The sequence below is a fragment of the Xenopus laevis genome, chromosome 4S (genome assembly GCF_017654675.1).
Source record: "Xenopus laevis strain J_2021 chromosome 4S, Xenopus_laevis_v10.1, whole genome shotgun sequence".
Classification (NCBI taxonomy): domain Eukaryota; kingdom Metazoa; phylum Chordata; class Amphibia; order Anura; family Pipidae; genus Xenopus; species Xenopus laevis.
In genome coordinates this window covers 101,416,367-101,441,157 of record NC_054378.1, presented here as the reverse complement: position 1 = coordinate 101,441,157, position 24,791 = coordinate 101,416,367, and the positions used below count along the sequence as shown (strand labels likewise).

Below are 24,791 nucleotides of genomic sequence, written 5' to 3'. Positions count from 1 at the left end.
TCACAAATTATCAAGCAGAAAATTAGGTTGGCCTGTTATATAAGCTGATTATTAAATTCTGATGCTAATTGTACTGGTTTCTGTGCAGTTCTGTAGTATTTATCTTTATTAATTACTAATCAGTCTTATATTGTGACATTTATATTCTATATGTACTGTATATTGTGAGGGGGTCACTAAGCTCAGTAAGTGACAGCAGCACAGAGCATGTGCAGTGAATCAGCAGAAAAGATGGGGAGCTACTGGGGCATCTTTGGAGACACAGATCTTTACTGCTATTGGGCTGTGGTTGCCTTGGACTGGTACAGAAGCCCAAAACATAATGTACAACATTTCTAGCCAACGTCTTTAGTTAAGCTTTAGTTCTCCTTTAAACCATGCCAATTGGGATCCACCTGGCCAAACTCCCACTTCATCTGTTTCTATTGATTCCTGGCCCAGAAGACAAATTGTCAGGAAGCTGTGCACAAAAGTAATATAGGGTCTTCCAGCTATAAATAACATGATTTTCCCATGAATGTAGACACAAAAATAAAAAATTTTCTTAACTCCACAAGACACATGAATAGAACACTATTGTCTTCCATCCCATAGTTTATCTTTCTCTCTAAATACACCAACATTGCTTCATTTTCCAGAGCAGAACATACGCACTCTCACCTTCCCTGTCTCTTTCCTCAGCAGGGCCCCTTTAGTAAACTCCTCACCTCCATGACCCCAGAGCCTACCTTCTGGTGGATGCAAGATGACAGCTCTTACTGTTAAAACGTATGATGCCACAGCCAAGCTCTGCAGAGGGAGCCCACACTGTCATAGGGCCACGGGAGGGAATAGGCTGGTGGCATGGGGCAGGGTCAAACAGTGTGGGAAGATTCTCTGTAGAGTGTGACCTGTGCCTGTGTTGGTGTGTTTGTGTGAAAATGCCTAGATACTTAGACCAGCATGAATTATAGTACCACCATAGAGCTAAATTAATTTCTGTTAATGTCCCATAATAAAAAGTATACTTTTTCATGAACTGTCAGATTCTTTTTACGTCAATATTTGTGTTTGGTTTGGGATTATAGGGTCACCATTAAGACCTGGCAATTTACTGTGTTGTTTGTGCGTAAACATACAGTTTTATTTCTCCAGTTGTTTTGTAAATGTGACATAGGGTTGCCACCAGTCCGGATTTCACCCAGACAGTCCGGTTTTTGGAAATGAGGAAATCCAGACAGGACATTGAAGTGAATGACATGGTGATCAGCCAATCGTTGATCACCAAGTCATCAGTCCCACCCCTGATGTCACCCCACCTCCCCACATCACCCACCCGTCCCCTGACATCACTGCCCCCTCCCCACACATCATTGGCCCGTCCCCTGCATGTTTTCATGCAGAAAAAAAGTGGCAACCCTAATCTGGGTTAGACAATTTGAGAGCCTAAGCCTGATTTTTGAGACTGGAAGAAATTGGAGTACAAGATACAGCCTTTTAAATATCAATATTTTTGGCATTCTTTATTGGTAAATATTGCATCTCTAGGGTCACTGTATCCCCAAAATATTTAAGAAAGAGGACCTGCTTTATATGTGTCAGCCTCCCCAGGCATCCTATAAATAAATAGCCTGGTGCTCAGTCAGGGGGACCAGCACCCCTCTGATAGATAACCTCTGCAGGACGATAATATATTAAAGGGAGCTCCCCTGTGTTTCATTGTGTCATCTGCAACATATTTGGGGTATCCCTTCATTAGGTATAAAGACGCAACCCTGACACATTGTTGAAACTTAGTACTGTATTAGGCAGGCCAGCCGGACTTCCTGGGCCCCTGCTATCTCTAATGCAATCCCCTGTTTATATAACTTGAGCAAGTAAGGGGGTTTATTCAAATATCAAAGGCCTTTCCCTATAAAGTGACCCCCCATTATGTATAGTACAAAACATTTACTATAAGGAACTTTACAATAACTTATTAGGAATAATGTCCCACTAAGATTTAGAGACCCACCGAAATTTGGAAAAGGTAGATGATTTGGTAGTCTTCCACGGTATATTTAAGTTGCGTCTCATTGCAGTGGAGCAGTAGTTACTGTAGGGTTTGCTGTGCCTGGATGCTTTTACTTTCATATAAGAGTTTTCTTTGCTGTGCATTTTGTGTGTCTAATTCTTATATGTGGTCTTTTCCCTTTCAGAAGAGCACAGGAGGCGCCAGAGGAGATCTCTTCCCAAGGTAACTGGCTTTATACCATAGTTTCTCTTATGTCTTTGGAGGTGCATCAGAATGAAAAATGTAACATGCTTATTTGTTATTTAGATTTATTAGGATTTGCATATATTTTAGTAATTAGCCTATTCCATAGATGCTTTAAGGGCCACTATAAATTCATTTTTTTTTCTCAGTATTTCTACCATGGAAGCTGAATTGGATGCATGGCAATTTCTTTTCACATACAGGTTTTATTGTTTCCTTATAGGGCACCTATTACCCTTAAATATTTTCTCCCATCAGTGGTGCAGACTAATAGTGGCCACACTCCGGTTGGGGGTAGTAGTTTTTTTTTTTTTAATTGCCCCTTGCCAGCGCTAGTACACCCGCACCAGGAGGCAGCTCCCGGCTGGCGGGGGGCAATTTTTTATAAAAGCTACTGTTACCCCCAACCAGATTGTGGCTCTTTGGTGGGGGTAAATATTTTTACTGTAGAGGTGACCTTTAAAGTTCTGGGGTTATGCTACGCAGCAGTATTTCACTGCTAATTTCTGACTCCTGCTGGAACCACGAAAATAGGGATGCACCAAATCCACTAATTTAGGATTCATCCTTATCCCAAATTCTCTGGATTCGGACAAATACCGAACCGATTTGGAGCCATAATTGGCATATGCAAATTGGAAAAATGAGGGGTGAAAAGAACTGCACACGCAGCATGTGCCTAAAAATGTTTGACTTCCTTGATTGTGTGACAAAAAATCTTTTTTTGGATTTGGACAAATCTTGCCCAAATGCCAAACCGATTCCTGGATTTGGTGCATCCCTACAGATATAAAGATTATCTGTGAATCAGTATAATGTCCACAACATTTTAGTGAAGTGTAATCATGGCAACAAATCTCATTAAAGCACAACGGTATTAGGAACGACTTCCTATGTACGTTTATCATCTGTGCAAAGTTCAGTTATAAAACGACACAACCAGGTGGCTTAACTTCTGAAGAAAAGTTTTATGGAGCAATGACCATTTAAACAAGAGAGTATGTGTTTACTACTGTGTACAAAGAACATCCCTGTGCTGTATACATGTGTTTGCTAATGTGCACAGTAGCCAAGAAATAAAGGAATGGGATATCAGCTTCATAAACTATACACAACACATACAGCAGGTTATTTCTGTCCCTTTTAGACTTGGTAGGATAAATGTGCATCTTCGCCAGTGTTCAGCGCCCTGGACGCAACTTCGCAGTTTAGGGGATTAGTGTTGTCCTGGCGAATTTACGCCTGGGCAAAGTGGGCGAAGCGGTCTTTAGCAAATTTGCGCCGCTTAGGGAATTTGCCCCTATGTGTCACAGTGATCCCAGCAATATGGTACAGTGGTCCCAGCATTGCATAATACAGGAGCCTCAGCATGTCTGTGTGCTGGCCTGCTGCTAACAAGAAATACTCCTCTAGCGCAATTTAAGGGGCAGATTTATTAAGGGCCGAAAAATCCAAATTAGATTTTCGAGATTTATCAAACTCTGGCCTTTTAAGAATTTGAATTTGACTATTCGCCACCTATAAACCTGCCGAATTCATGTACAAGTCAATGGGAGAGGTCCAGGGACCAATTTGGACATAGTAGCCTTCCTGACATTTGAGGTTTTTTTGGGAAAAAAACTTGAATCGAGTTTGATCGAATTTGATTCAAATTCGATTTGAGTTTTGGAGTCGGTAAAATTAGTCTGAGTTTGAGATATTCGATTTTTTTTTATAAATAACCCCCCATTCGAATTTCGAGTATATTCGAATTTTCTAGAGTTCCAAAAAAAACGTACATGAATTCAAAATTCGACCTTTAATAAATGTGCCTCCCCGTGTTTCTGCTCCTGACACAGGCCAAAATTCAGTCTCTCGTCCTCCAAGTTTCAAGCTCTAGTGCAGCTATAAGCAAGACAATTGGAAACCCAAAAAATTTTACTTATGTGAAACTCATCTGACAACTGCTCATGTCACTGCATGTAGATAATAGTAGCCTGGAAATGCATTAAGGGCATAAATAAGTGCTTGTCAGGTGATTTACATCCATGTCTATAAATGGGGCTGTTTCTGGTGTTTGCTGCCACATTTTTGGTCTACAAATAAACATGACACTTAGCGGGTTATTTATCAAAGTCTGCTTTTATCTGGTCGGACTTTTAAAGGGGAAAAAACACAATTTTCTTCGTAGGAAAAAAAACTTGAATTTTTCTAATTTTATTAAATTCTGATGGTGTTAAAAGTCCAAATAAAAAAGTACTCCACCTTCGACCTGCTAAGTTCACGTAGATGTCAATGGCAGATATCCCGTTGATATCCTGATCTCAGCTGTGTTTCGTTCAATAATCCAAAGATTTCATGGTTTCGGGGGTCAAATCCGAAAAAGGATTTTTTTCATGATTGTATCGAGTTTTTTCCTGCTCATGACATTTTTGTGAAAATTGATTGATAAATAGGGGGAGAAAGTCTGTGCAGATTTGCTTGGAGTAGATTTCACAAAATAGTGAGAACTTTTCGAATTTTATAAATAAACCCCCTAAAGTAGCCCTGTGTGCCAATACCCTAAATCTTGCTTACTGACCAGTGTGTCATTGCCACTTAAAGAGGAGGTTCACCTTTAAGTTAACCTTTAGCATATTATAGAAAAGCTTTTTCTAAACTACCTTTCAATTGAACTTCATTTTTTCATTTTTATAGTTTTTGAGTCATTTGCCTTCTTCTTCTGACTCTTAGCTTTCAAAATGGGGGTCACTGACCCCATCTAAAAAACAAATGCTATGTAAAGGCTACTGATTTATTACTCATCTTTCTATTCATGCCTCTCCTATTCATATTCCAGTCTCTTATACAAACCAATGCCTGGTTGCTAGGGTAATTTGGACCCTAGCAACCAGATTGTTAAAAATAAAAACTGGAGAGCTGTTGAATAAAAAAAAAAAACGAAAAAAAACCCCCACAAATAATAACAAATGAAAACCAATGGCAAATCGTCTCAGGATATTATTCCTTACATCTTGCTAAGAGGTAACTCAAAAAGTTAAAAAAAGCTTCAGAAGAGGCTTAGTATATATTTTTAGCAGCAGTGAGTTCTACTCCTAACTTGCAAAAAATTCAGAGACGGACTCCACCGGAACAGTAGACACTCAGGGAACCAGCGTTTAAAACTGTAAATGCTTTATTAAACGTAGATTAAAATCACCAGCGGGCAGGGGATGTGCGCTTGACGCGTTTCGTGACCATTGTGTCACTTCATCAGAACTTTTAAAGGGGAAAAACACAATTTTCTTCGTAGGAAAAAAAACTTGAATTTTTCTATTTTTATTAAATTCTGATGGTGTTAAAAGTCCAAATAAAAAAGTACTCCACCTTCGACCTGCTGAGTTCACGTAGATGTCAATGGCAGATGTCCCGTTGATATCCTGATCTCAGATGGGTTTCGTTCAATAATCCAAAGATTTCATGGTTTCGGGGGTCAAATCCGAAAAAGTATTTTTTTCATGATTATATTGAGTTTTTTCCTGCTCATGAAATTTTTGTGAAAATTGATTGATAAATAGGGGGAGAAAGTCTGTGCAGATTTGCTTGGAATAGATTCCACAAAATAGTGAGAACTTTTCGAATTTTATAACTAAACCCCCTAAAGTAGTCATGTGTGCCAATACCCTAAATCTTGCTTACTGACCAGTGGGTCATTGCCACTTAAAGAGGAGGTTCACCTTTAAGTTAACCTTTAGCATATTATAGAAAAGCTTTTTCTATACTACCTTTCAATTGAACTTCATTTTTATAGTTTTTGAGTCATTTGCCTTCTTCTTCTTCTGACTCTTAGCTTTCAAAATGGGGGTCACTGACCCCATCTAAAAAACAAATGCTCTGTAAAGGCTACTGATTTATTACTCATCTTTCTATTCAGGCCTCTCCTATTTATATTTCAGTCTCTTATACAAGCCAATGCCCGGTTGCTAGGGTAGTTTGGACCCTAGCAACCAGATTGTTAAAAATAAAAACTGGAGAGCTGCTGAATAAAAAAAAAAAAAAACTCAAAAACCACAAATAATAACAAATGAAAACCAATGGCAAATCATCTCAGGATATTATTCCTTACATCTTGCTAAGAGGTAACTCAAAAAGTTAAAAAAAGCTTCAGAAGAGGCTTAGTATATATTTTTAGCAGCAGGTGAGTTCTACTCCTAACATATACTGTACATATGCTATATATTTATATATACATGTATGTATATACTGTATGTATGTATAAATATATATGTACATCTATAAAGTAATAACTGTACCAGGGGTAGAACTTTGACTTCTGAACAAATTCCACAATTGAAATTGTGTCAGAGAGTCCCCAAACTTATACTATTAGGAACCATTTATACTGTATTATGCCTGCACCCTCCTCATAAATTACACAAAACAACACATGTGAAAACGATATGATTCCTCTCCTCACAAAAGCAACGACTATGTACCTTCTGTCAAGGTTCAGCCTGGCTGATTCTTATACCAACAGGGGTAATATAGCACAACTGCAAAGAAAATGTGTAAAGGGGGGTATCCTTACATCTCACACACTTGTCCCCAGGGATGCTGCACAGTTTCCCTAAATGGCAATCGTAGTAGCTCCAGGCCTCGAATGAGACTCACTTACTAGAATTAATGGCAGAAAGCAGAATCTAATGGGCAAAACTCCATATTCCATTATATATTTTATGTGTTCATGCTTTACTGTCCATAGAAAATTAAAGGAATGGAAATACAGGTATAGAACCCCGTATCCAGTATGTTTGGGACCTGGGGTTTTCTGGATAATGGATCTTTCCATAATTTATTGTGTACATGATTTTCTAGTAGAGTTAAGGTATGAAACCTTAAGTCTACTAGAAAATCATGTAAACAATATATAAACACAATACGCTGGTTTTGCTTCCAATAAGGATTAATTTTATCTTAGTTTGGCTGAAGTACTGTTTTATTATTACAGAGAAAAGGGCAGTCATTTTTAAAAATTCCAATTATTTTATTTTAATGGAGTCTATGGGAGATAGCCTTTCTGTAATGCAGAGCATTCTACATAATGGGTTTCTGGATAATCTCACATTTCACTTTCATCTACAGTGAGCGCTTCTGTCACACTTACCGTCAGTGTAAATGTTTCAGTCCCTTCTCCAAGCTCATTTTGACTTTCTGTATTTCTTCAGGGGAACAAACCCATTTGCAACTGTTAAACTGCGCCCTACTGTCACCAATGACCGCTCTGCTCCTCTTATCCGGTGAGGACCTGAGAACGAGGCCTGTACAGCAAGTCTTGTGCATCTACAAGGACCCCAAGCTACTGGAAGATAACAGAATACACTGCAGTTAACAAACAGGTGTCAAGCTCTAGCTGGGTAGAGATAATGCATACTGAATTCTCATTTCTGTAAATACTTCCTTTCCGTGCCAGACTTGATGCCATCACACATGGTAGTGTTGGAGAATAATGTTGATAACAAATATTTCCAGCAGATATAAAGCACTGGGAGATGATACATTTAACTTGATTTAATTATTTGTAATTATGTGTTTTGTAAATATAAAATGCTGTGTTAGTAACTGTTCAAATCAAACTATTGTTTGGATCGCACCTCTGAATAAAGCAAATATACAAGTACAAAATAGACGTGGTTTCTTCTTTTTGTGGTGTGTGGGTCAACAGGTGAATAACTTCACACACTGGAGTGCTCTCTTGTGATAAATTGACTGTAACTTTAGGGGGGAAATGCAGGTACAAGTAATATTGGACATAGCCGAAGGGCTTTTACAAGGGATGTTGACGTGTTCATAGCCAGTGCAGTCTGCAGTTTTGTTCAAAACTAATTTAATAGTACACTTTATAGGTGTTTGGTTCCAAAAGGTTGACATTCACAGTCCAACAGGCTAATGCCTTTTCAATCCATTTATTACAGCAGAAAAAAACAGCACAAGTATTGGGGGGGATACCCCCTTCCTGGAGGCACCTGAGGAAGGGGGTATCCCCCGAAAGCTTGTGCTGTTTTTTCTGCTACAATTAATGGATTAAAAAGGCAAAGGCCAAAATGCATTTATTTATGAATAAATAAGGCCCCTGTTACAAGATCCATGTAAGACTTCAATCAGTGTCGGAATGGCCCCCGGTGGGCCCAGGTGTCTGTGGGCCTTTATGCTGCTAAACATTTGGCCTATTTCATGGCCATTCCCTATTTCTATGAGAACAAAGAGGCTAAATAGATGGAATAATAGATTATAGTATGTAAAGAAAGGAGACTAGAGGTTGAGTGAGGAGAAGAAGAATAATAATACTGAGAGTGGGCCCCTGGTCTAAGGTTTTTGGGTGGGCCCCTGGTGTCCCAGTCAGACACTGACTTCTATCCACTGCTGCGTCTGATCACACAAGCTTTTCATATCTTTCTAGGAATATATTTACAGTCTTTTCAGCAAAGTCTTGACAGGGCAACTACAACCTGTGCACCCCCCTTCCTCTATAATTGTGTCTGGCTGTTTGGGGATACAAAGCGCTCACAGCAGTTTTGGAGCCACAAATTAAAGATTTGTGATTTAAATCAGCAGTGAGGAAAATGTTTATGGACTATGCTATAGGTGTAACCCACTAATTAATAAAGGAAGTGCTCCGTTCCAGAACTACCTGCGGACTTAGTGGAAGGTTGTTGCAAAACTACAACAAGCACCAGGAGGACAGTCACAGGCAGATAAGGTATGAAGATCCAAGTTACAGAAAGACCAGTTATCTGGAAAGCTCCAGGTCTCATATCTGTACACCCAGGGCAGGATTCAGGTCCGGATTGAGAATTAAAATAGACCCTGGCATTTCAGGTACACAGAGGCCCAAACAGCCCACACAAAGGCCCAAACAGCCCCCACCAGCCCACTAAATACTGACTTTCTATGGGACCTTATAGCAGCCCCTCTGGCATTTGCCAGAACCCACAGATTGCCAGTCCGAGCCTGGCAGGATTTACATAGCGGCAGGTCCAGATTTGTGGAAAGGCCACCAAGGCCCGTGCTATAGCCTTGGCTTGATAAAGGGCTAGAATAGGCCGAAACGTCGCTTGGCTAGTGGCACAAATAAATATTTGGTTCACCAATCGGATTTATTGTTATATTGTGGCTAAAACACCTTTTTGCAGAGAGGAACACAGCTGTGCACCCGACTCTTCAACAAGTGACATAGTGTAAGTGTGGCACTATTATTGACTTTATTATAATGATGTGTATGTGGAACGCACTGGAAAACAGAGGCAATTTTTGCCTGGAGCTTGGTCACCATGGCAATGACAGGGTGGTGCTTAGTATCGCCGCGCATGAGCCAACGAGGCACAGCCTGAGTTTACTGTGTTGCTGGTGACACCTAGTGGCTAAATGTAAGCATTGCAACGCGAATTTCTAACTCCGCAAAAGCGGCTGAACTACTTTGTCACAGCGCTCAACCTGACATGGAAGCAACAGGGTTTTTCGTTTTCCTTCAGAGATTATTAGAACAAGAACCCCAACAGCGAACCTCGCAATCAGACAGAACTATCAGAAATAACTAAATCACGCATTGGCACAGGGAATAGAGCACGTGACAAAGAAACCCTACGCACTACTGGCGCGGCACAATGTTGGCTTCGCCCTACGTATCACGTGAGTCTGGCGCAGGGCTGCGAGTAACATTAGTGACGTCAGATAAACGTATCACTGGTGGAGGCTGAATGTGCGTCTGGCGTCAGATGGGCAAAGGAAAAGGAACCTTTATCGTTGGGGTATTGGTTCCAAAACTGTGGGGTTGTCTTCCTTCGCATTAAATTAATGTAGGCCAGTGAAAACAAGGAAAAAATCATTCATTGGAGGACAACTATACTTCATAAATGTAAAGAGGAACTAAAAGATCTGGCCTACGTAAACCACGCCAATTTAGAGACCTGCTTATCTTAATAGCCACAAATGTGTCTAAGTGCAGATGCTGAGTGTTCTAGGCTCTGCGAAAAGCCTCTTATTTAAAAAGTTTATGCGCTTACTGTAATAGAACGTTCCACCAACTTTGAGTCTTCCTCTCTCTCCCAAGGGCTTTTAGTGTCTTTAAGGTCTCGTAGGGTTGTGAGAATATGTCCCTCAACTGGCAAGCTGTTAGCGATCTCCCCCTCCACACGCCATACTCCTCTGCGTTCAGCCTCAAAAAAGACACAAGGAAAAGACAGAAGCAGTTGTGTGCTGCCGTGACACTAGTACCAGATCCCTACTTAGTTTATACTGACAGGAGGATACTCCAAGCACAGTCACGTATTAATCCTGTCACGGTCGGCATCTAACACCAGAACAAATGCCAAGCACCCTGGTCTCGGCTTGTGCTTCACCTGTAGTGTGACCACCTTTGGCCTCGGGAGGAGCCCTCAGCTACTTGGATGCCACCAGGACTTAAACGAGAGGTGCAAGGTTAGAGGTTCTGGATAAGCAGAGGGGCACAACTGTTAGCAAAGTCTTTGGGCAGAAGGTCGTGGTACAAGGTGTAGGTGTTAAACGAAATCATAGTCGGAACTGGCCGGGTCAAGGCAGGCTGAAAGTGAATGTAAACAAATCAGGCCGGGTCTAGGCAGGCAGCGTTCAAAGCGAGGTCAGGCAGGCAAGGGTCAAAACCGGGAGATCAATCAGAGGGATAAGGCAGAAGAGGTAGTTGAAATTCAGGCAATGGATTAGGATACAGAGGTCAGAATCGTCAGGAACAGGCAGGGGTCACAACAGGTAGTCAGAATCAAGCTCAGAATCAGAATAGCAAAAAGCTAAAGGCACCAGGAACAAACCTATAATGGGCAATGAGAATCTGCATCATGGCCCTTTAAATATTTTCAAATTTCACGCCATTGCGCGCTGAAGTCGTCACGCCAGAGTGCATGCGCCAATTTACACAGCAGAGGCACCGCCGCGAGCCCATAACAAACCGGCCCAGAAGGAACCGGACGTGGCGGGCGTCCCTGCTGTCCCCCCACTAGACCACCAGGGTAAGCCATTATCCTCACTGTGGTGCTGCTGGTGGTCCTGTCTACATGTGTCGACTCTTGTTCGCAATGGAGTCCTGCTTGCGACCCCGTCCGTTGTCTCATGTTCCACTGCTCCTACGTCCACCGCTTCACATCCAGGATCCTCCGTCTCTCCTACGGATTCTCACAAATTGCAGTTTTCAAAGAATAGCAAAACAAAGTCCTCTTTGCCGTTACAAGGCAGTCTTTCTCTGGAGTCACAGACAGTTTCATTCGGAATACACTCTTTTTCTCTCTTATTTAATTAAGTCTAAGAAACTTTGTAGCTTTTTTGGCATCAGTGCAGGAGATCAAAGAGAAACTTGTACATTCCAATACAAATTTAAGACTCGGGGCTAGGCTGTCAGAATCAGGACTGTCCCATGAAAAACGGAGGAGGTATGTAGGCCAGGAAGTCTTCAAAAACCTCCCCAAGACACCAGGGCAGGTCACTTGGATGTACAATTCCCACAATGGGTATTCACAGTCAAGTATCTCAGCAATAACTGGCAGCTCATGCACAGTCCAAATAGTCTTCAATAACAGAACTGTGTGCTCAGTTCGATTAGTAACTCAGGCTAATACATTTAGTTTGGCAACAGTTAGAGACAGTTGTACAGTCACACTGCCAATATCTGGAGGCCTGTGCAGAGTAAGTCTGCAATAACTTGAGGCCCATGCCGATAATGGTGACAGCAAATGACCGAAGCACAGTAGAGACTGGAAATAACCAGATGTACAATTAGACTGTTGAATAGAAGCCCTGCACAGTCGGACCCGTGATCAAAGGCCCATGTATAGTCAGTTCAGCACTAGCTATCCAGTAACTAGAGCTCCCTGCAGGGGAATAGTATGGTTCCCTATGCTTTCTGATGGCAGCCCAATCAGTATTCATTTAACTGTACAGTGTCATATAAATGTAAGTTTGAATGAGCAGGCTCAGGTGAAGGAGAAAGGATTCTGTCTGTAGAACTTTAAAGTGAAATGGAGTGGAAAATGGCGATAAGTTAAAGCCATTGTATTTGCACCCTAGTCATCTTTCATTTATCGATCGGGCAAGTTTGAAAATCCAGTTGAAAGACGAGCACATTGCCATGTCCTCATCTCATAGCTCTACGTAGTTCCCAGTGGATGATCTGTCCTTTGATCTTTCTATTTAGTACAGTAGCTGGTGCCTTCTGACTGAACCCCGTTTCTGTTATGGACCTGCCCCACCCTGTGACCCATACTGCTTCATTATACATTCTCCCTGCTCATTTACAATCACAAGTGTATTGGAAAACATGCATTATTGGGTGTCCACTGACAGCATTCATAAAACATATGCACTTGTGGTGCATGTCTCAGTACCTACCTACGTGGCATTGGTGCACCAGATGTGCACCCAACTCCCCCCCCACTCTGAAAATGTTTCCACAACATGCATGTGATTCATGAAACATATACACTAATTAGCATGTGTAATGGCTCAATGCATTGTGCACAATTGCACTGGAAGTAATGGCAGGACCGTCTTATGATTGAATTTTGGGGAGAAATGCTGGAAACTGCATTTAAAAATTGCAGTTTGCACCGTGTCACAATTAACAGTGGGGATCCTAAACATGAGATACAAGTTTTTCACTTGTGAGCTTACTGTCTCAAAATTATGGCCCCCTCCCCTGGCATCATTTTCTCTTACTGCACACAATAAGACACAGTTACACCCCCAAGACACAGTAACACCCCCCGCAACCTCATCTTTCCTGACTATACACTCGGGCAAATTCACTAACCTCCTTAAATTTACCAGACGTAGATTTGCCAGGACAACGCTAATTCACTAAAATCCGAAGTTGCGTCCAGGGTGCCGAACTCTGGCGAAGTTGCACTAGTGTTACTGCATCAAGCGAAGCAAAGTTGCGCTAGCATTGGTTAATTTGCATATGGCGGGGAGTTAAAGTTGAATGGACGTATATGTTGCAGCAAATACATTACACTACCCACGGCCAGGAAACCTTAATAAAATAAAATAGAGTTGTTATATTGCCCTACACATGAGCCCAGTGTATAGTTTATGTGCCATATGTTAGGAAATGTATGGGGCAGCCCGGGTACCCAAAAAAAAATTTACGGACTTTTGCAGCCTATCACCTGAAAAAACTAAAAGACGCCAGCGTTTTTTGGGACTAAAAATTGAAGAAGCCCTATACATTCCATTGCACTTCATCTGGTCTGAGCTGGCGAAGGCAAGTCTGGCGGAACAGGTAATGTTAAGTAAAATGTGCGTCTTAGTGAATTTGTGAAGTAAAGCTCTTTCGTCAGAGCGAAACTTCGTCTGGCGTAAGAGTGCAATGCAGCTCTAGAGTCTATCTCCTTCGCTAGCCAAGTTATGCCAGCGCTCATTAGTAAATCGGCAAAGTACTGAAATGAAGTCACGCTGGTGAATTTTCGCTAACGTTACTCACTTCGCCCTTTAGTAAATTAGCCCCACTGTCTCCTAGAGATACATTTGTAAGGCACACGGGCTGCTCAGCAGGTCCCCACCTCTTTACTTGCAGCCATTCATGTAGCTCTGGACAGGGATGGACAGGAGTCCCCTTGAGTCGGCCTAGTCAGCAGCTACAGTGCATTGTAACAGCCAGTGGCCTCTTATTACAGAGCATGAGACTGTGACTGGAAAACCCCCCTGAGCAATATAACAAGTTTCTGATATTAGAGGAAATATTTCCCACTACACGCTCCCTGCTTGTGTCATTAGTGCGCGGGACTTTATAACATGCTCATGCTGACCCCACGACCCCACTGCCTGAGGGATCTGGGTGATAAAACAGGAGGGGATGAAAGGAAACATAGGGTGCAGCCCCCCAGTCACTGTCACTGTGCAGCCATTGTTCTAGTCTCACAGATGCCCAATTGTTCCAGCCAGGCAGTGCCAGCCAGTTAGAGACATTCATGCCTGCTCCTCTGCTCCTCTATCGCTCCTTAGATCCTTATCACTTCCCTGCACCACTGCTCCGTCTCCTTTCAACTTTCCTCTCTCATTCCCCATTGTTCTCTTTCACTCAGCGCAGACCTGACCCTTTCTCCATGTTTACAGCTGACACTGGTGGAATGGTCTGCAAGGTCCAGATTGTTATGTGCAGTATTTGATTATGACTATGAAGATTTTCATTCATCCAGGTCATGGTATATCTAATACAAGTAATTCAAAAATAGTACTCTGCAAGTCCAGTTGTTTATTTTTGAATTACTTGTATTAGTATTTGATTAATTGCATGAAATGTCTAGCAGCATGTTCTGATGTGAAGTAAACCAATCACAGACTGGCCACTGCTTTGCTGAGGGTTCTGGGAGCTGTAGTTTACACCAGTTACAATTAAATTTCACAAAATCCAGCGTGAGTTTCAAGACAGTGATGGTCTTTATTTGGCCCTCAGTCTTGCACCAAAAGAACTCAGGGACATTTAGTGTGGAAAGTGCAGTTTCAAGCACAATCATCATGGTTCTTTCCCATAAGTTTCCCCAGAATTCCAGCATTGTTGCAGTCACAAGGGGGCGTTGCATCTAAAGCTATTACAGCAATGTGTGCGGTTAACACAATTGCATGCGCACGTTGGATGCAGTTGTGCTGAAAGTTTCCTAAGTCCGTTGTAATTTCCAGCGTTTGGCATGAGAGGCTGGTGCATCCAATTTATTACATGCAAGTGTGCTGTGTCTATTGATGTAGGGTGCTGATATAACCCTGGAGCTGGTGTCTATAGTTCCAGGGTTCAATAGGAGAAGATGCCCTTAATTTGATAGGACTGAGCGGTGCCAAGCACCAAGAACTATATGGAAGTGCAAAGAGCAGATTTTGATGAAACCAGGGGAGATTCGGGGGCTGATGTTGCCTGAGGCAACAGCCCAGATGCAGCATCACTAGTGCAATGAGCACAATAACTCTCTCTGCACTAGAGGAGCCAAATTTCCAGGTTAAAATCTGTAAATTCGGCTCTTGCCTGTACTTGGTACCTGGTCATTAGTTTCTGCCTGCGGCATGGTTCCCCCTTTTTCTCATGGCAGGTGCGTCCGTGGATGGAACTACTTGGTATCTTCAGAGACCTTCAGATGGCCAGATGCGCTTCTCACCCACCGGAAGTTTCAGACCTGCCTGATTGATATTTGTCCGATAATGAACGACATATTGATCACACAGGACCAACCAAGAGCCCCATAAATAGGGGGGCAGGGGGTACTGGCTTTTGACAGGCTATGCATGGCCAGCTTCAAGGCCAGACAAGTCAGAAATGACTTAAAAATGACAAAGCATCTATTACATATGAAAACCCTGCTTCATATATATATTTGCAATATATTTTTTATAGAGACCTACAGCAGGGTATAGTTTTCCTTTAACACTAATACGTGGTTTCTGCACCTCACATCACTGCCCTGATGCCCCATTTTGACCTTCAGCTCCCTTCTTCTCTTATAACTTCATCCTATTATTATTATGGGAAGATTTATCCTGGCCGCAGCCTATCATGCTCTCCCCTTGCCTCCAAATACTTCCTGAGGATCCTCCCTCTCCTGTTATAGAAGGTCAATCAAGCCCTGGGATCTCCAAATCCAGCATAAAATACTGCCATTGTTACCCAAGAGGGCAGGATTTAGGCTGTGTGAAGCACCTAGTGCTTTTGTTGTTTGATATCTTTGGTATGTTTTTCAGCCTGTAGCCTTCAGTATTAAACTATAACTCTCTACAACAAGAGTCAAATTTAACACAGTATCTATGTTTAGTCTTACTGAGTAGTTAAAAACGATGTTTGCTAAAGAGGCTGTAAGGTGGGGACATATGATCACATACCTCCCAACTGTCCCGTTTCTAAATCAAGCATATATATATTCCCAGAGGGATGTATATAGGAAAAGATCAGCGCCTGTGGCAACAGAAATTAAAAACAAGCATAGCGTAATACGTTCATAAAATGGGATATCACCCCGTGCATATATTAGATTGTTGATAGGTGTGTTCCTCCTTTCCTTCAGGTAACTATTGATGGAAAAATAAATGTGGATAGAGAAGGTGTCTTTCCTATAAAACAAGGTGTATTCCAGGAATAAAGCGCCTCCACCTTCTGTGCAGATTGCCTACTTACAAACCACTGCTGTGGTGTTATGCATATAGCGAGAAGCCCTTTCTGGTTCCTCCTCCGGAGTCGCCGCTCCTTCCAGGTTCAAGACCAGGAATAAAACCAATGATAGGGTAATAAAGTTTTTATTAAGATCTAATTAAAATCAATTAAAAAGTTTGCACTCACATTTACCCTCACGGGTTTTACGCATTCAGTCCAAAAAAAAGTTTGTATGGGGTCCCAGGGGAAAGTCCTGTCAGCTTGCTCCAGACTCCCTCGTGGTGCCTTTCTTGGGCCGTGGTGTGCCCCAAACTGTGCCTAACGCGTTTCGCTGTAATCATCAGCTTCCTCAGAGTGAGCAATATATGTTTTATTGTTTTATTGTCCCGTTTTTAGACGGACAGTCCCTCTTTTGACAGCTCAAACCGCAGTCCCTCATTTTTACTGGAAAGTCCAGATTTTCTCTGGGCTGAACAGCCAGAAAAAGAAACAGTGTTTCTAACGTAATTGGCTTTTGGCAGAGAGCCCAGAACAGCCACAGCTGCAAATAAGATACTTTTATAACAATTTTGAGATAAGCAAATAAGTTATTGTAACAGTATAAGATAACAGGTCCCTTGGGTGAAGTTAGACTCACAGCTTAAAGGGCAATTCACCTTCATTAGCAAAACTGTAATAACTGAAAAAAACACAGAAATATGGTATGTTCAAACTTTCAAAAGCTGCCAAATGTTGTAAAATGAACATGGTAATTAAAAAATTTTTGTCCGTCTTTTTATTTCCAAAATGTTGGGAGGTATGTAATCACATATAACCACTCATAGTATCCGACTGCTATTCCTAGCGAAATGATTTTTAGGAGCCCTACAATGATTTTGCACTGTACAATAACTGTATTTGATTTACTGTATGCAAATGGAATCCTGTAGCCTACACTGTGCTACCATCATTTACATTTTGGAAAACGTATTCCAGTTAACCTTGTAATGTCATTATTCCTTTAACCTTTTTATAGGATTGTTGCCTTTTAATCCTCATTCTCATGGATTATGCTTTCTTTCTTCTTAGTATGAGATCTGCAGATTCTTGTTTCTTTCCATTTTGCTTCAGTCCTGGACCTGGGCTATGGGAGCTTTCCTTAATTAGCAGGCAATTGTAAGGTCGACATCTCTGCCACTAAAGGGATTAATCACCACCTCTAATTAGCCATAAAAGAGAAAAAAGAAGCCCCTGTAGTTAGAGGTCAGTGCAACAGGTCAGAGGTCAGCAGAGGAACAGTGTGGAGCTGACATCAGCATGTAGTGGTCATGATATGTGCTGGCCTATGTGATTTAGCAATTCATCTTGCAACTGTATCCCATGTCATAAATCTGCTCAGTTTCCTGTCTCCGCAGGGTTACCTGGGGCTATGTGCTAAATCCACATGGGGTCATTATATTTGATTTTTCCAACACAAAACATATATAATTTATAACAAGAATATCCAAGTCTCTTCAGTAGTTAAACTCAAAGCAGCTCCTAGCATCTTTTTCAGCTTGGCCATCCCTGGTCTATCACTTTATACATGTTAAAAAGCAACATCCATATTTGTTTTGCTTAGGTTCGATGTTTCATACGTTTTTATTACAGTAAAGTGATACTGACATGTTGCTAAAAATTATAGGACATCACAAATACCCATAGGATAACCTTACCCAGAGAGTTGGACTGCTGGGCTGGGGTTGTTGGTTTGGAGGACATTCATACATAATAGAGTATATATGTATTTGATACCGCCATGCTTCTGGCAAGGAACAGTATGACTGCCCCATGGTTTGAGAATCCCCTCTTTACTCCAGGGCTATGAAAAAAAGCTTTTCATTGGTAGTGGCTACAGCTAGAATTCTAAAGTAAACTCAGAGATTCTGTCCTGAATTTTATGATGTCATTTTTATTTCTAAATTACACTGTTTACACTGCAAATAATTCACTCTACCATGTAAAATGTAATTCCTGAACCAGCAAGTGTATTTTTATTTAGTTGTAATATTGGTGTGTAGGTGCATCTCTGGTCATTTTGCCTGGTCATGTGCTTTCAGAAAGAGCCAGCACCTTAGGATGGAACTGCTTTCTGGCAGGCTGTTGTTTCTCCTGCTCAATGTAACTGAATGTGTCTCAGTGGGACCTGGATTTTACTATTGAGTGTTGTTCTTAGGTCTACCAGGGGAGCGGTTATCTTGTGTTAGGGAGCTGGTCACTTCCCATTGTTCTGTTGTTAGGCTGCTGGGGGGGGAGGGAGGGGTGATATTGCTCCAACTTGCAGTGTAGCAATAAAGAGTGACTGGTTTATCAGAGCACATGTCACATGACTGGGGGCAGCTGGGAAACTGACAATATGTCTAGCCCCATGTCAGATTTCAAAAATAAATATTAAAAAATCTGTTTTTTGGAAAATGGATTTCAGTGCAGAAATCTGCTGAAGCAGCACTATTAACTGATGCGTTTGGAGAAAACATATTTTCCCATGACAGTATCCCTTTAACCCAAAGACTCAATCTGCCCAAAGAGCAAACTTTTCAGGTATAACCAATAAAATCAATATTAAAGGGCATCTGTAACCCAGCATCTAATTTTTCCTGATGTGCTCACATCCTATCCATACACCTGGTATGGTCTCAGATCTATCCCATAATCTGACAGTAAATCTAAATCAGCCCCTGTCTTTAGCTTGGGAGAAAGCTTCAAATCAAGCCTTTGAAGGAACAGAATGGTATCAAATGCAGGACACAGAACTTTGATCTATCAGCATCTCTTTATTAAAATCAGAATGTACAACTCCATCTCACAGGGTTTATCCTGAAATATGTTTTTTCAGGAGATGGGGCAGGATTTACAAAGTCCTATATGGTAAGGTCCATGGTGAATGCCTTTATCGAAACAGTGATCCATATGAACCCCAAGAAGAATCCAGCCAGTGCCCTGTTAAACAAGAAAATGCCACATATTAATAGCTATACCAGATACTTGATAAATAATATTCCAGCTCACAATGTGACCAAAATGAATACCTTTAACCCTTATGCTGGTGCTGCTCTTCTTTAAAAAATACTTGGACCTGGAGTATTTTTCCTCCAGAGCACTGCACCATCATTTTCTCCCTGCTCTTAAATATCTCAGCCTGAATCTTTATATGAAACTCCTGAGCCTGCATAAGTGCAGCTCTCTGGTGGTATTAAGGACCCTGGGCCTTGGCACCTTTTCTTTAAAAAACGCATTGGCCCAGGTTGCAGCTTTGGTTCGGGCGGGTCATGCTCAGACTGTAATTCAAATATTTTCTGACATTTTATGCACAATTATGACCAAACACTAGTGATGGGCGAATTTATTCGCCAGGCGCGAATTCGCGGCGAATTTGCGCGATTCGCGGCAGGCGAATAAATTCGCGAAACGCCCGCGAAAATTCGGCGAAAAAATTCGCCGGCGTCAAAAATTTTTTTTCGAAAAAACGGACGCCGGCGTCACAAACGGACGCCGGCGTCGGAAAAACGGGCGCCGGCGTCAAAAACGGGCGCCGGCGTCAAAAACGAGACGCCGGCGCAGTTTCGCGAATTTTTCGCCGTTTCGCGAATTTCGCGCGAAATTCGCGAATTTTTCGGCGAAGCGAAACGGCGCAAATTCGCCCATCACTACACCGCCACTGTGTCTAATAAAAGTTCTGGCCTATGGGAACATTATTCCAATTGCATTCTGGGCCTGCTAACAGTTTTACTATAGCATTATTATGAAATCTTTGCAGCAGCAATAAAATCTTTGCTTTTAATTTCCACAGTAACAGACTGTTCAAAACGAATTGCTTATTGGCTGACATGAGCAACCGATTGTCTACAGTTCAGCACCTCTGCACAGGGCATAATATAGTACTGGAGAAAATATTCCCAACTCTAGTAACCATTAATTAAACTATTAGCACCTTTACAAGTACATTAGAATACATTATAGACGCACCGGCTTCGCTCACATCGCAACACAGTTGCGCTAGCGTTACTGCGGCAATCGAAGTGAAGTAATTTGCATACGATGGGAAGTTAAAGTTTAATGGACGTATATGTTGCAGCAAACCTTAATAAAAGAAAATAGAGTTGTTATATTGCCCTACACATGAGCCCAGTGTATAGTTTATGTGCCATATGTTAGGAAATGTAGGGGGGAGCCCAGGTACCCAAAAAAATTTTTACGTACTTTTGCAGCCTATCACCCTGAAAAAGTAAAAGACGCAGTGTTTTTTGGGACTTAGTAGCCCTATACATTCCATTGCACTTCGCTTGGTCTGAGCTGGCGAAGTCTTGCCGAACAGGTAACATTGAGTAAAATCCGCATCTTAGTGAATTTGCGAAGTAACGCTCTTTCGCCTAGCGTAAGAGTGTGAAGTAGCGCTAAAGTCTACCTCCTTTGCTAGTGAAGTTACGCCTGCACCCATTAGTAAATCATTGAAGTTCCGAAATGACGTCACGCTGGTGAATTTTGCTAACGTTAGTCAATTCGCCCATAGAATGGATCTTTTCTCCTTTAAAAAAAAATCAGTGAACCATCCCTTTAGACTAGAGGGAAAAAAACCTTCATTTGAAGCAGTGTAGGTGTGCTTCATGGTGAAGCAGTGAAATGCCCTTCTGGATGATGTTGTGATTCTATTAAGGGGCTTGGATGACAAGCATAACATCCAAGGCTATTGATATCTTAAGACCTACAGTTATTAAAGGATGTGGTAGATACAGTTTATATTTGTGTGCAAATAGGTTTGCATAGGTATCTGTGTATCTGTGCACTGGGGGCAATTTGGAAGGGTTGAATTTGATGGACTTTTGTGTAAATGTTACAGAAACCTAAACTGGTGCAAGTCAGAGTCAGAATATATAATGAGTAATTATGTGTATAAGATATTAGAATAGGCAAAGGGCAAGATGTTTGGGGCCATGAAGTAATGTTTTTGTTTCCAAAACATTAAGGCTTGCAGTGTTTGCACAACAGAAAAAAAGAGCTACAGTAGCGCATAGATGGGGTGGCAGTATTGCCTATACGTGGCCACATAAATAAAAATAGAAAAAATAGAAAAAATGCAGATGTATAGATGTTTGCATGAACGCTACCTGGGATAGTCCACTGATATTGAATAATGCCCATTGATGAAAGCATTCATTGTAGGAAATGTCACACTCTTCTGCTTTGACAATACACAAACAACAATTATGTCAATAAAAAAGTTCCCTAATATGTGGCTTTTGGTTGAGTGAAGATACTAGAATTTGCATCTCATCAAAAGAAATGGAAAAAGCAAAAAATAACCTGTTGGTCTATCTACTCATCAGGGGCGTAACTACAGGAAGAAGGGGGCCCAGGAAGTATAGGGGCTCCTAATTCTTATACAATTTCAATAAATATTGGTAAAACAGATCAATCTCTAGACATTTTGGGGCCTGAAAAACAATTTGCTGTGGGGGCCCAGTAATATCTAGTTACGCCACTGCTACTCATCTTATTAAATCCTTTAGTCTGCAATGATTTCAGGACGTGCATTTCCTTATATTTACAGTAGAACCCCCTTTTTAGGGGAAAAAAAACTGTGTAAAATCTAGGAAATGTTTCATGCATTATATATAGGTGGGACCACAGAAAAACATTGCGAAATGCAGGAAATCAGAGGATTTAAAATTGAGCTTTCACCCGTATTATCCTTTCTATAAGGAGATTAATAGATTTGAATCTTTCAAATGTTGTGTGCCCTGTTTCTAGCCAATATTTTCTTTTTTGAGCGTCTCTGTTTCTATAATACAACCATTATATCTCCTGTCTCTGCGTTAAACTGTATATTTTAAGTAGGGATGCACCGAATCCACTATTTTGGATTCAACCGAACCCCTGAATCCTTCGCAAAAGATTCTCCCAAATACTGAACCAAATCAAATAATATGCAAATTAGAGGTGGGAAGGAGAAAACTTTTTTGCTTCCTTGTTTTGTGACAAAAAGTCACATGATTTCCCTCCAAATTAGGATTCAGATTTGGTTCGGCAGAAGGATTCAGTCAAATCCTAGATTCAGTGCATCCCTAATTTTAAGGTCATATCTCAGTTTCTGTTATTAATTGCTTTCTGTTGACAGGGCCTAAAAATACAATATTCAAGGTAATGTCTCATTGGTGGCCTATAGAATGGGAATGGAAGAGTTTTACTACTTTGTTGGTTACTACAATGGTTTCCATTATTATTAACATCTATATACAGAGCCAAACAGTGTCAGGATCTTCTGGAATCCACCAGAAAACTTGATAAGGTGGGACCACTCTGACAATAGCCAGTGCTAATCATGTCATATTCACTTGATGTGACTTTAACTTAGCTGGGGCCCATCGGGAGATCATCTGGTTCTCTGAAAGCCCAATACAGAGAGAGTCAATACATATTTTTTGGCTTTTTACTGCTTCAGGGGTCATAGTCAAAATGCCCCACATTCTAGTCATCACTTCCTGCTAAGAAGTGATATATAATGTCCATGAAAAGGTGGGTCTTAAACAGTGAGTCTGAAGGTTATTAAGGAGGTGAGACTTGAACAGCAAAGCCAGTGATTCTCTTAGAAGTGAACTGGTTATTATATCTTTCTTAGTAAATATATTTTTCTGGTGGTGCTGCCATGTTCTGAAATACTTCAGGTCCTTTATAAACACAAGAAGCTGCAGCTGCAATTCCACCAGGATCTCAGCAACCCTATTAAAAGCAACAGATGCATTAATTTAGCCAAATGGCCATTGGGGGAGGGATTGACCCTGTGTGAAGCACAAATTTAAAGTTTGCAGTTTATTTTATTAATCAGAATTTCTGGAAACTTTCGGTTCTCAGTTCATAAGTTTTTTTTACAAAAAATGTCCTTAATCCTTAAACAGGGATGGAAGGAGAAGCTGGACATTGCCTGTCCCAGTTAGCACACCAAGTGCCACATAATGATGCCTCCATAACTGTCAGGCCAGGCAAGGGAGCACAGGTCGCCGTGAGGGTAGTTTAATACTCAAGTACAACAATGACCTTTGCAAGGATGAGCAGTCTATCACTGGCCCCCTCCCTATGTCCTCCTCCTGCAGAGCACTGAATCACCCATGGAATCATGCGCTACATATTTCTGTTGTTTTTCCATATTTATTTCCTTCTTGGACTTAACAGTGAGAACATCGTCGTTAAAAAGCAAGGAGATGGAGCCGGGGGCCTTGTGTCCCGCCAACTCAGATGCCTGGTCATGAATGAATTCCCTTGTTCTCTAAAAGGGGGGAACCAAAAAACAGATGAAAGCAGGCTGAGCATGTGACCTCGCAGAATTTAATTTAGCCTCACAAGCACCCCTGCCCACCCTCACCCTCCTCTTCATAACCCCCTTTTTGCATTCCTTCCATCCCATCGGGGACTTAGCTCACCCATTATTTTCAGGAACCAACATGGCCCCATAAGCACTGTGTTGAACACAACAATAACACAGGCTTATTTTTTCCTGTACAGTGCTATATCTCATGGTGTAGTTAACAAAAACAAAAATGTACTCATGGAGTAGTATCTAATATTTATGTTGCATATTTATGTTTGACATACAGTATATATGCTGAATATTTTGAATATAAAAATTAAGGACGGGCGAATTTGACCCGTTTCATTTCGCCAAAAATGTCGCCGACGCCCATTAAAGTTTATGGGCGTCAAAAAATTGTTGTCGTGCGGCGAAATTTTTTTTGACGCGCGTCTTTTTTTTGTCGCACAACGCCATACAAGTCTATGGGCGTCATTTTTGCGGCGAAACAAGGCCCATCCCTAATAAAAATAAATAAATGCCTAAAGGTGCCCATAGACGCAAAGATCCGCTCGTTTGGCGACATCGCCAAACAAGCGGATATTTCCCCGATATGCCATTAACGAGCATCGCTATATCGTGGGTAATCTGAACGTTCGGCCAAACGATCAGATTACGATGCGCAATGGGCTCCGGCGGGATTGATCGGGTCAAAATCAAACCTGTCTGATCGATCAAACGACCGATCTCCGCCGGACGAAAGATGTCGGCACTCACCACACACGATCCGAAAATTGTACGAATCCTCGATTTGTACGATAGGATCTGTGCGTCTATAGCCACCTTTAGCCTGACCTAACACTTTGGTTGGTTGGTTAGTAGCCCAAAGCGAAGCCACAACACCTCCTACAAATCATTATTGAATTTGCCCGCAGTTCGAGTCACACCTGACAAGTGCCATCTGAAGCTCTTGTAGACAATGGCAATGAAAACCTATGGGAGGTACTTTGGGACACAACTTTTTTGGGATACTTACAAATGAGGGGCTTAATGAGCCTGGAATTGTCCCATATACAATCATCCTGCAAAATTACTCTCTTCAGTTGTTAGTTTTCTTGTAGAAGCAGCAGCCACTAAAAGGCAGG

General features: G+C 41.5%; 1 protein-coding gene and 1 long non-coding RNA gene across 2 annotated transcripts in view; one reads left to right on the top strand and one right to left on the bottom strand.

The window, feature by feature from the left end:
• Positions 1-7,887, top strand: part of baiap2l2.S (BAI1 associated protein 2 like 2 S homeolog) — a 34,840-nt gene extending 26,953 nt beyond the window's left edge. Inside the window, exons 13-14 of the mRNA XM_018261252.2 lie at positions 2,178-2,215; positions 7,420-7,887. Coding sequence (XP_018116741.1) covers positions 2,178-2,215; positions 7,420-7,495 — 114 coding nt within the window. The 3' untranslated portion in view covers positions 7,496-7,887. The remainder of the gene's footprint in view (positions 1-2,177; positions 2,216-7,419) is intronic.
• An 11,231-nt stretch (positions 7,888-19,118) lies between these two features.
• The window catches only part of LOC121393348, a 35,514-nt gene continuing 29,841 nt past the window's right edge, over positions 19,119-24,791 (bottom strand). The window contains exon 2 of the long non-coding RNA XR_005961001.1: positions 19,119-19,304. This is a non-coding gene — a long non-coding RNA (uncharacterized LOC121393348). The remainder of the gene's footprint in view (positions 19,305-24,791) is intronic.